Source organism: Eufriesea mexicana, unplaced genomic scaffold, assembly GCF_001483705.2.
Source record: "Eufriesea mexicana isolate 0111107269 unplaced genomic scaffold, ASM148370v2 scaffold980, whole genome shotgun sequence".
Taxonomy (NCBI): domain Eukaryota; kingdom Metazoa; phylum Arthropoda; class Insecta; order Hymenoptera; family Apidae; genus Eufriesea; species Eufriesea mexicana.
The window spans coordinates 1,442-14,390 of NW_016909127.1; the positions used below are offsets into that span (position 1 = coordinate 1,442).

Consider the following 12,949-nt stretch of genomic DNA (forward strand, 5'->3'; position numbering starts at 1 on the left):
TAAACACATATAGCTGAAAGTAATTTAATTTCCGTATTTTTCTGTTCAATTTACATAAAGTGGAATGTTTCGTCCGAAAATTCAGCATAAATAATTCGGACGGGATTCTGCGTCCTTTTTACAAACGCACTGTTTTTTTTTCTTTTTTTTTTTAATTTACAAAGAAGTACGGTTACAAGCCCTGCTGTGATTTTATGCGATATTTTAGAGTGATTGCCCCTTCACCGGCGGTCTCGAGTGTTTTATATTTTCCGATGTGATCGTGATTGGTGAAAGTGTCGTGTAAGTGTTGGATATCTCTCTTTTCATTGGTGACATGATTGCCGGAGGGTGTGTCGAGGAGGCTTAGGTATTCACGAGTCTTTTAACCCATTCCAGGCCGATAGCACTCAGTGTGTGCAATTGATTTCCGAGGCTATAAGACCGGCGCACACCGGCGCGAAAGAACAAACGATAGCGCCAAATCCTTTGTCGGGATGTCTGTGACAATGCCGAAAGATCAAGGAGGAACACGTGTATATGAAAAGAGAGCGGACATGGTATTCTCTTCGAAATAATTTTGTCCAGTATTCACTTTAAACACGTTTATAATTAAATTAATATTCTTCAATCATACGTATTAACTCAACCTTTTGAAAACGTGCAAATTTACTGAAATATCTATATTTATACTAATAATTTGTATATAATTCTCCCCATAAAAATCATTCAATATCTTAATAATTATATATTATATTTAATCTTTCATATTCTATTGTTCCATTCTTTGCTATACTGTGTGGAAATACTACCTATACTACCATACTATCTACCCCCGTGATTAAAAATTCCAACATAGAGGTGGAAAACGATGTCGTACACGTGACTCGTTGTTGGAGTGACAATGTTGGAGTTAAAGGGAATTATGTCGAATAAATTACTGACGATTTTAATAATTCGCGTCATGAATAATTCGTGTTATACGTTCTAGGTGTTAATTTCAGCTCGAATTCACCGATTATAGAAACATTTTCTTTAACCACGCGTCAAGTGTGAAAAAATTTCAAAATTTTATAAATTACACGTGCGAATAATTAGAATTAAAAATAGAAGTTATGCAGGATATTTTTAGACGTCGCCAGGTATAGAGGTCCCGTTAGCGTCTGGCGGCCAGACGAGTCTCGGGAAGTTGGGGCCAGGCCACGTGAGGTAGCCTCACTCAACCCCGATTTACCCTATTGTAAACTGGGGGTGACGCGTTCGTGGGCACCTCTCGGGATGGGGTCCCGCGTGAGTGACCCTGCGGAGAGCCTAACCTGAAGGAGGAATCCCTTCCGCCCCAGAGCGTTACGCGGAGGGAGGTTTCTCCCCCTTCGGGGGAGGTCCTTGCCTTCCAGACGGGCTTAAAGGGGCCCGCTCTGGAATATAGAGTCGGGATTCGAGATATTCATTAGAGAGTTGAGGTAGTCCTTGGGGGATTTGAGATAGTCATTAGAGAATTAAGATAGGCTTAGAGAGAGTCAAGATCCAGAATTGTGATTGCGAGAGTTACGCGTTATTGAGAGTTGAATCGAAAATACAGACTGCAGTGAATCTGAGTATTCCAAGGTACTCTCCAGCGAGTAGAAACTGTGTGACTCTACGGTTAAACACGAAATAAATGAGAATAAAAATGCCAATAACGCAAATATAAAGATTAATAAATACTTTTAATCCATAGCATGCTCGCTTAACTTTGGAATCGCATTATGCCTTTTAAACGCTTTCGTCGGGTAAAATTACAAGTACTTACTGGTCCAGTTTAAATATCCGTCGACTTTTGAAACTTTGTTTAAAAACTGATTAGAAACAGCAAAGTGATGCGTAGTTCTTCAAGTTTCTTCTTTGATGCTCTTCTCGACCTACTCTGTTAATCTTTTCACGCTGTCCTTTTCATGGAATCCAGTTCTGAAGGTATTTCGAGATGCCAACATTTCTACTATCTCTACGTTCTAACATTTGTTACCTTGATATTTCCAATTTATTCCTCGCGAATCACCGAAACATTTCGTTAACAAAACTCCTCGACAGCTTAAGAAACTTTTTATTCTTCACGAACGAAATTCAAAAAATGAAACAAAAAAATGTAGAAAAACAGTTTTATTTATAATGAATAAATAAGATTATTTACCATTAAAATTTACGCAAACAAGTTCATAAATTAGCGCTGCAACTCCGACTTTGGTCAGTCTGTTGGAACTCGGATTAAGAACGAGTTCTGCAAGATACGTGTTCTGCAACGAGGCTACGTCGGAAAATACAATAACTATGTATCGGCGGAGAGGAATAAGAACTGCCTACGTACAGCTTTCGGAGCTGCTTGTATATTCTTACTTTTTCGAAGGGTGAAAATGTCCATTGGCCCTTAGTCAAGGTAGGAATGAGTAAGATGTTTTGAACTCTGACGTTGGACCGTTGGTCATCCAACAAGTCTATTGGTATATTTGGAAATAAAATAATGATATTATTGACCGTAAATTCTTACCTTATTGACCATAACATTTGGTAAACCGATTTGTTGCATTATTTATACAATATCGTATTCCATAATTCGCTGATTTTCAACAGATATAAACTCATTTTTCTCAATTATCCACTACCACTGACACTTGTTCGTACCCATTAGCTTCCCGAACCATAACTTGCGATGATGCGCTGTATTTCCTAATTCCCCAGTTTCCGATTCCGCGAATTTCCTTCACGATTCAATCTGCAATACAATTTATGTACCGGAATAACAAAGCTGTTTATGCGAAATTCAACAGGAATTAAACGAAATATCAAATAATTATTAGAACTTCAATGATATAGGTTATGCGGATTATGCATACACAGATAAAGTCGCAATAACAGATTGAAATTTCGGTCTAAGTAGGTTAAGTAGCTAAATGCACATATGGATTTAATGAAACTAATATCAGTTTGCTAGTGAAGAGTTGAATATACGGATATGAGATTTAATTTATCAAATATTTCCACTTGATTATTATAGATTATGAATAGATGTTTCTATTCTTTCTCTTTTCTGAATAAATTTCTGTAGTATAAAGTGTTAAAGTTTATTTTATTCCATTCCTGAATAATGAAAATTAATATGCAGAATATTTCTGAGAAAAATGTCACTGTTGCTTACATATTTATCAGTTTTGCTTGGTTCTATGTGTTTTTCGATAATGTACTGAATATATTAAATTTTTATTAAATATTATCGTCTCTTATTTTCTTCTCTCTGAATTTTCATGCACAGGTCTGGTTAATTGAATTGGAGATGAGAGTCGTTCGCTTAATTGCTCTTAGCTGTCTTCTGATCTTCTGTTGTTCTTTCGTGTAAAACGTGAAAAGCACGTAATAAGAACACATTACACGTGAAAATATACATACATTGTATTCCTAACGAAAGGTACGAACTTGTTACTTTCGTGTCATTTGCAATAGTTTCAACGTCACACTTGGATGGAACGCGATAATTAATCTATTCGCAAATACCGTTATCGAATAACTAGACAAATATACTTAGATAATTAGTACGTAACTTTAAAAAGCTTTCGCACCGTTCTCCATAGTTCTCATAAGAATTGCAAGTGGATCCAATCAGGCTTTAACAGCTATTTAATATTTTTCTAAATAAAATTAAAATTTACAACCTGACTTTCATTAGCTTCTACATGAAAATAGCTACATATATGAGATATTCATAGGCTAAAGTAACAAACTCCATTTAAAGAAATTTTTTCAATTTTGGTGTCACGTTTCCTTTCAAGCAGTTAATCAACTTGTTAAATGGCTGACACATATACGTATCGTTACGAAAACATGAAAATCAGGATTTCTCAAACTTTTCTGACTTACGGCTATCTGTTGGAGGTCAGTACCTTATCCTTCCTCTATCTTCTTCAAATGCCCGAAAGATTTAAATTTGTGACAAAATACACGCGTTTATGTATTTGCATTCTCCTCTTTTAACCACAAAAATTAAGCATTGGATCTTCTAAGAGTCGTACAACTCCCGTTTTCGAGCAGCGGTCGTAAAACGAGCGCGCGGATTTGGGGGTGTCGGTGGCAGCGAGCTTGTTGCAGCTTCTCCGTTACATCTCCTGAAATTTAATCTCCAGTGCCTGTTGCTCTGGTTACAGGAAAGGGGCGCTTATCTGCCTCGTCTTGCAGCTGGCAGTTTGATCGGATCGTAGGCAATGGGGTGAAGGCCAGGTTATCTGGGAAACCACTGTTGAAGAAGAAGGTACTGCCGACGTAGTGCCCGCGCAACGCAGTGAAAATTCTGGACAACTGTATCCATGGTTGGGCCTACAGATAACGCCGACGTAGTGCCCGCGCAACGCAGTGAAAATTCTGGACAACTGTATCCATGGTTGGGCCTACGTGCACTGCACCTCACGGGGTGGTTTTTTTTTTTGGGGGGGGGGGCACCCGTTGTGTTCGTCTCGAATTCCGGATGCTAACACAGCGCGGTGAGGATGGTCACGGTGGGTGTTTTAATGACTGTCAGTCTATCAGTTTCGAAGCAGAACTGAGTGACGAAATGGGTCCTCACATGGCCTATGAACCTCAAGGGTTGACAGCACACACTCTTTAACAGTCAACGGTCTGCATAACGCATCGTACAAGACTCAAGTCTCCGCGTACTTGTATCGCCAGGGAATAAAATATAAATCAAAGTATAAAGTAAAAATATATCTTTATAAACCCGATCTTTTTTACCACACATTTTTCAAAGATTTTCCTCGCGTAAAAAAAAAAGCAAAGAAAGGAGGATTGGCTATCGGTGGACTTTAGTTTGTGTCAGATGATTCGTGTCTGGTTTGGGGTTTGTGTGCAATTTTGCGTGATAAGAAATGTTATGGAAAGAAATCTTGCTTTTGTTAAGTATCAGTTGACTCAGAGTTAACTCCTGAATCATTGGTGAACTTTGGCCACAATTTTAGGTAATAGGTTACCTATGTCGCGTTCAACCTAAATTCTACAGCCGAAATGTCAATTGTTGTGAGAGGAGTCTTTATTTGGATGGCTGTTAGAGGACTGTTTAGTCATCTATAGGTGTTTACCTATGTACATCGGAGAAACTCCAGACCGGCTAACTTTCCCTTTTTATCCCTTACTCATCCTTATCGCCCTATTGCTCACTCGAACGTCGACCTTCCCTGCATCATCCTCTCTTAACCTTCGATCTGTGGATAAGCCCCACTTATTTCCTAATTCAGATATAAATATTGCCCATCATCCCAAAAGTCGAGTTAGTCTTGTACTAGTAGTCAGTTGGAGCCACGTTGTTAAAAAGATCTGGTACGTATTCGGCCGTATTATTACACTCAAAATTCGCCTGTAAGTTGTAACGAAAATAAAGACTTACTTGGAATACAACATGGCGTCATCCTGCATCGGGATCTATGTTTGCTTCGAGGAACCATCCAGCTTATTAATTCTCGAAACCGGGTTGAGTGACGCAATGGGTCGTTATAGGACTTACAAGAACCTGGTCGAAGGATTCGAGGGAACACTTTTTGATGATCCACTGTCTGCATCACGCATCTTAGAAGACTCATGCCTCCGTGCATTTGTACCGCAAGGAAATAAAATATAACCAAAGTTAAAAGTTCAATTTTATAAATCCGATCTTTACTACACAATGATGAGATTAAAAGCCAACCGACCTAAAATTGGTACGCGTAGGACGTCGGTGAGACGAATCTAGAGATTCTTATGTGGTAAATGATCGGGTTTATAGAGATTTAACTTTAAACTTTGACTATATTTGATTCTCTGGCGGTACAAATGTACGGACGCTTGAGTCTTGTGCGATGCGTGATGCAGAATGTTGATTGTCGAAAGAGAGTGTGTTCCCTCGAACCCTTCAGCAAGGTTCTTATAGGCCTTATGACGACCCATTGCGTCACTCAGTCCTGCTTCGAATATCAATAATCTTGATGGTCCTTCGAAGCAAACATAGATCCCGATGCAGGGTGACGTCATCCAAATAAAGACTCTAATAGTCCCATGCGTAAAGCGCTTTTTCGTCAGCGTACCGAACACACCTGGAAACGAAACTGTTCTTCCACCTTTTTTTTCGCTAATTCATTTTATAAATTTCTTCCAACATTGGATCTGTAAGCGATCTTAGAATAGACGACGTAAACAGTCAGGCGACAGGCAGCCTCTCCGACTGTTTACGGCTAAAACACTTGAACCCATCGATGGGGTGACGATCGGTTGAGGGGTGTCGAACCTTCTCGAGCCGAAAGATCGTCAGTAAAATAAAGACCTTTGGCGAAGAAAGTCTTCTGGACCACTAGCCCTATCTCCCTATCCTTCCGCTACAGATCAATTTTTCAATATTTCAAATTTGTAGTTTCTATATAGGTGGAGGAAATATTCGTTCATTTTTGAAGTACAGAAGCACTAGTTTAGAAGGCCGGTCCTTGCCGATTAACGCTACATCTAGCATAGGTATCGAAATCACTTGTTTCGGATATTTCAGTTTTGCTATTTCTGGAAACGTACAGCTGCTTTTCACAAAGTTAATACCAATCTTTATTCGAATAGAAAGTTGATTGTACATGGTCAGTAGTACAGAGCGTTTCGCTTGCTAGTGAACTCGGAAACAGCACTGCTTGTTCAGAGAACCGCTGCAATTGAAACTTCACAACCCACGCGTATCCACGTATCCACGTAAATATAATCACTGTCCATCTTCCTCAGATTATAATCCGATTACATCTGTGTGGAAACGCATGAGTATTTGATAATTATCGAAAAAAGGTCCCTTAACGTTGTTTTCCCCAAGCACTCTGCATAATTCAATTACGTATCTTGTATTATGCATTCGAAATTGACTCGATTTATCGTTGGTATGAACGAAAACTTTGTGAAAGTATGCTAGATGACGAGTGCGTTAATGAATGCGCTCTATTAAATTTCCCGACGATCGATTTATGAAACTTTGGGGTCAGGTGTACTATCGCTCTTTAAGCTCTCCTGCTGATATGAATCTGTTGAACGTGACGAGCAGGGAGCGGTAAAAGATGGAAAATGAAAGAGGTGAAAAGCCAGGGAATAACAAGACGCAGAACGTGCTCTGTAGAAAGAGGAAGCTATCATGACACGATCATTATCGATAATTAAACTCGTGTACACTTAACGCGAACATTATTCAATATCACACGAAAAGGCCGGCTAGAGGCATCGAACGGTCGTTACGTGGCCTGACCGGTAACTCCAATTCGATTCTATTCCGATAGAAATAAGACTTCCGCTTCCACGGCAGGCACAGTTGCCAAACATCTTCTGAAATTCTTTGCGGTGACTCGGGATAATTAACCTTTTCCTTTAGAATCTTTAACGACCTCGATTCAATTGCTTCTTTTCGCAAAACGCGACGAGGTTCCTTTGTCTTACATCTTGCACTTGATTTCTATTAGTAATCGATAGATCTACCGGACACATGAATCCTTTTCCTTCTTTCTTCTCTCCCTTTCGTCTCTTTCGCTTGTTCTCTGACGCCAATTCGTGATATGCTCGAGATCGTTTGGCCCGGAATATCCGAAACGTGAGGAATGCATTTATTGGGATTATGGGTAAAAAGAAATAACTATTTGTATTTTATAATTATCTTTATTCTATCCTAAGGAAGGTATATCTTAAGTATTCTGACTGTCGCCTAGAGAGTTAAAATTAGAGTAAAGAAGAGGGTATGCGATTGCAGCTGGTCCTGGTCCCCTAAATCTTATCTAACGTGTGAAATAAACACTTCACGCGTTCCCGGAACCACTTCGGCGCATAGTTTAAAGATATATCTATTTCTCCTGAGAGATTAATTTTTGTACATACTTTAAGACGTATCTTATTTTCAACAGCATTCGTATCAGGATGAGAAACTGGAAGACGCATCTCGTCAGGCAATTATAGCACTAACGAATCGCTTGGAATATCGGCAGACGTTCTAAATGCGTTGAAAGTATAACGAAATTGAGAACGTGTTCGCCCAGGCTCTTAAAATTGATCAAATTCGGCGATATGTTCTCGTACTGTGCAATCCACGATCTTCCGAGACCAAGGATCGTCAAAGAAAAATCGGTTTCCTGATTGGCGGATGGAGGGTGGGCCCTCGGTCCGCGTATCAGTTACCCCCAAAGAACGGAAGGGACAAGGTCGCTGGTGAAGGAAATATCTCCCTCAGAGTGGGGTTGTCGGCGTGCAACCCGCACATTCGTGATCCTTCTCGAGAGGTGACCGTCAGTTTATGGCTTCGAAAGTCGTCACATCGCACATGGCCTGATCCTTACTTTTACAGATCTATTGTCAACCAAATCTTAGGTGCTGTTGCCTAGTTTCTAAAACTAGTCGCTAAAGAATGCCTCGTGTCCGGTGACCCGAGGAAATAAAGAACAGCTTGCAAAAGTGTATCGTAAATGGATAAAATAGAAAATACCGAACATGAAATAAAACAGTAATTAAGGTCTGGCTGCCAGAAGACCGTAACGGGTCTTCTAGGTCTGGGGTTTGTCCCAGGATGGGACAATGTGTAATATAAAAATCCTGAACACTCAGAGCAAAGTTTAACACTAGATTTACGGAACCCGTCAATTTGACGGAAGGGTTCCTCCAATTATACGACGGTAAATTTAATTAACTTATATTAAGACTGTTAATATAATATATAATTATTTTTAAATTGAACTAATCGTTAAAAAAAAAGGCACGTGGTTTCCTTTACCTGTCAATTTCACAGGTGTCCTTAGAAATAGGTTAATATCAGTTACACAAATTCTCTCAAACGAAGTTTCATCCGGATGCTGTAAGTTGGCAAAATTACAAAATCTTTCCTTTTACTGACAAAAGAACGCGTGCTCGGTATAAAAGAGTACAACGCAGATCTGGTATTCCATTCCGAAAAGTTAGTCGATTTTTTGCAACGTCGATGATATATTCGACGGTTGATTACGGCTGTTTACGGCTGATTATGAGAACAACAAATTATGGTCGTAATGCGCTTTAAATCAATTTCCGCAAAGTGTTCTCGCACGTCCTTCCTTTCAAGAATATCGTCATATGGGGTGAGAGGCAGTGTACGATTCTTCCATCTATTATGACATCGTAAAATTATTGCAGTTGGCCTCGCTGTGTCTCTGCCAAATCTTATTTAGTTCTAGTTGCTTATCTTAACGAGACTTCCCTCGGAATATTCCGTAACACACCGAGTAAACCCTAGTAAGCTGAAGTAAGCTGAGTCACACAGGATGGCACTCTGGTCTTTATATGACTGGAATGGTGGATTATATTATGTCGCTATTATGAAATAGATTGAGTAACGAAGATTAATTAATCTCTTACCCAAACAGATCTCGCCTTTTCATCTTTGACGGTCATCATTGCAACGAGATAAATAAGAAGCACTGCAAGATAAATACGTTTAATACCAGAATTGCTAAATCAGTCGAAATAACTTTTTAGGTCTCTCTCCTATTATAACTGTTAATAATATATAGCTACTTTTGATAGAAAGAAACGTACATTTTTTATTTATTAGTTATTCTTATTCGTAATTTTTCCCGGGATCAGAAAGAGCTCCAGCAAATGTACGGAATACCCAGAAATATTGCAGATATTTTAGAGAATGTTTCCAATTTTTGTCTCGAGCATCGCAATCGAGTTTATTGCTAAATGATAATCAATTAAAAACTTTCATTGAACAATTTACTTTACATCCACGCGAATACGAATATATTTCAGCAATGCGAAGGTAGAAATATTTTACCTCTGTAAAATGAAGTATGCTTAATATAAGGAACAAAGAATATTGTTAATTCCAATATATTTTATTTACGAGCTAAAGAAACTTAAGAGTAAAAATACAAACTAAAAGACTAGCCTAATTACGCAATTCACACCCGCACGTCAACTTTTCAAACTGTCACCGACCAGATAGGCCCAAGGGATAAAAGGGAAAAGTTACACGCCGGTCTGGAATTTATTTAATGTACATAAACACCTATAGATGACTAAACAGTCATCTAACACTGTCGCTGTCTCGTATCTCGTAATTTGTACACAGGTATTCCCTTCCTCACCTGTTGCTACTGTTGACGTGTTCACGACTCGGTGAATTATATTCCCGTGAAATATTGTGTAAATGATTGATTCGGATTAACTGAATTAAACAGGATAACTTAACAACTCGTGTGTTAATTCGTCTGTATCAGATTTAACACTCTGCCGTTCGTTGTCGTGCGAAAACTATCGGGCAAATGCCGGGCAAATCACGTTGGTATCATGCGCAAATGATGAGTCAGTCCTACCGGCGCCAAACGAAAGAATACTGATTGGATGTGCAGATGGCATACTGTAAATGCATATGTGATAATTTAAGAGTGGTATTACGCGGTGCATATGGAATATCTCTCCTTGGCATACCTAAATGAGGTCGGTATTTCTAAGGTTTATAATCGTCTTTACGATCGTAAAGACAGACTATTTTCAAATTGGAATTTAGGAATATTGGGAAGCAATGAAACAGACGTTCATATAAATCTTAATTTCGTCCACGTTCAATAGTCAAAGGACGTGTTATAAACCTCGGTAATTCCAAAGGGTCATCCCGAAGTTCCTCTCACGCTCCGGAACTGGAAGGAAACCGTAACCCTTGAGCAAAACCCGTGACGTTACGCCTGCTCAGGTATCGTTCCACCCTTACCAAAAGAAGGCGCGCCAAGGACGCATGAAAGGATGGTCACGACACTTAGGATGCCGCTGATTGGAAAATTAACGTTTCTCAAAATAACCAATCGGCCCGCATCCTCGACGTTCCAAGGCGAGGAATCAGAGATCAACCAAAATTGAATTATTCAGATTCGAGATTTCAAAGAGTCTTCGAAATCACCGAAGCTTCGAACAGTAAGAATCGCGACTCCGAGGAAAAGAATTGAGACTTCGACGAGTCACTACCAGGACATCCTTGGAATCCACGGCGTACCAGGACGCCCTTAACAACAACGAGGTGCCAGAGGACACTCACAGGAGGTGAACCGTCATTAGCCCAGGTCCAGCGCGAGATCCAGTAAAGGTAGGCTCGTAATTTGAATTGCCAATCATCCACCCACCAAAGTTCTCCTCTATAGCTTCAAATCCGTCTCATTTCGAAATGAACAACCGTAACGAAGACGCGTCCACTCATACACCCGCAACGATTCGAGAGTATAAAATCAAGCGTCGGACCTTCAAGAGTCAGATCACTCAGTTCGGCAACTGGCTCGACACTTACGTTGATTCTGACAAGGAACGCGTGAAATTGCGAGATCGCATCGAAAGGTCGCGTAATCAGTTCGCAACCTTTAATCGTATTCAGGACGAATTAAGCGTGGCAGGAAACTTCGAAGAAGAGGAAAAAGAGCGACAATCGACGACGGATCAGTTCGATGACGTTATGGCCTCCGCGGTCATATTACTAGAACGGGTAGATGCGCGCGCGACCCAACCGTCCCCCGGGAACAGCCAGTCCTCAAACCTATCGTCGTCTTCATACGCGCTATCGGTCAATTTGCCGAAAATTGACCTACCCAAATTCGATGGACGTATAGAAACATGGATCACATTCAAGGACGCGTTCAACACGTTAATCCATACGCAACCGGGTTTAAATAAAATTCAAAAATTACATTATTTGCGATTGTCGTTATTCGGAAAGGCCGAAGCCGCGATCGGAGCCTTCAGCATCACGGAGGACAATTACGAGGCCGCATGGAAGCACCTGACGGAAATATACGACAACACGCGCGTGCTCGTACTACGTCACGCCGCTCTCTTACGCGACACACCCGCGATGCCAGATGATTCGTCGGAATCCATACGCGATCTGGCAAATCATATGCAACTTCACATTCGTTCGTTGCAAGCGCTCGGTCGATCATCGAGCGACATCGCGAACGATCTCCTGGCGAGCATTCTCATCGCGAAAATGGGGACCGAAACGAGAAGATCCTGGGAACGCACTCTGTCGGACACAGAGGTTCCAAAAATCGAAGATCTCTTCAAATTTTTACACAATGCGTCGCATCAATCAAGAGATTATGGAATCGTTGCCAAACGTTCGACTTGTTGCCACGACATCGGCAAAACGAAATCGAATCCAACGCGCAATTATCCCGGCTATCCACGTCCACAAATCCTGACATCTAAACGACAAGTTTACGTGACGAACTCGAGACAAGATATCGCGGTACCACCACCATCTCCGAGTTCACAACGACGGTCGACGCCGCCATCATCTCCGCGTTCGCAACGCCGGTCAACGCCGCCATCATCTCCGCGTCCTCAGCGGCGACCAACGCCGCCATCGTCACCGCTTGCTCAACGCCGATCAACGCCGCTGTATGGAACAAGGACAAGGAGATGCCCGGGTTGCGACGGACCGCACGCGGTGTATCAGTGTCCACGATTTTTAGATGCAACGGTCTTTCATCGCATGGAGATCGCTCGTAAGGCACACTTGTGCCTCAATTGCTTGCAGCCGGATCATCGAACGGACGACTGCAAGGCCGGAGGATGCCGCGTGTGCAACCAGCAGCACAACACGAAACTGCATCAGGATCATAATCCGCAACCAGAGTCCTGACTCTCACCAACAGCCAGAAAACCCGACGTTCCGAAGGCCACCAATTTCGGGAATAACGGACCGACTACGGAATTGATGGCTACCGCGGTCGTGCAGGTGTTAGATCGGGACCGGAACCCGATCGAATGCCGGACTCTAATCGATACATGTGCGAGCGCGAATTTCATCACGAACGATCTCGCGAAAAGGTTACGGCTCCCGACAAGAGAAAATTCGGCGACAATCGAAGCGTTGAACCAGTTAAACACGATCGCGAACAAACTGGTCTCAACCACTATTCAATCTCGAATCTCCGGCTACAAACGAGAATTG

The 12,949-nt window shown here is 41.2% G+C and overlaps 1 protein-coding gene across 1 annotated transcript; it reads left to right on the forward strand.

The window, feature by feature from the left end:
- Window positions 1-11,167: 11,167 nt before the first annotated feature.
- On the forward strand, window positions 11,168-12,637 carry LOC108547286 (uncharacterized). Its single transcript, XM_017899736.1, has one exon. It carries the CDS (start codon window positions 11,168-11,170, stop codon window positions 12,635-12,637), a length of 1,470 nt encoding a protein of 489 aa, XP_017755225.1.
- The last annotated feature ends 312 nt before the right edge of the window (window positions 12,638-12,949 follow it).

Excerpts from the sequence above, each read along its gene's own strand:
- LOC108547286 (XM_017899736.1), top strand. The coding sequence starts at position 11,168 with ATGAACAACCGTAACGAAGACGCGTCCACTCATACACCCGCAACGATT.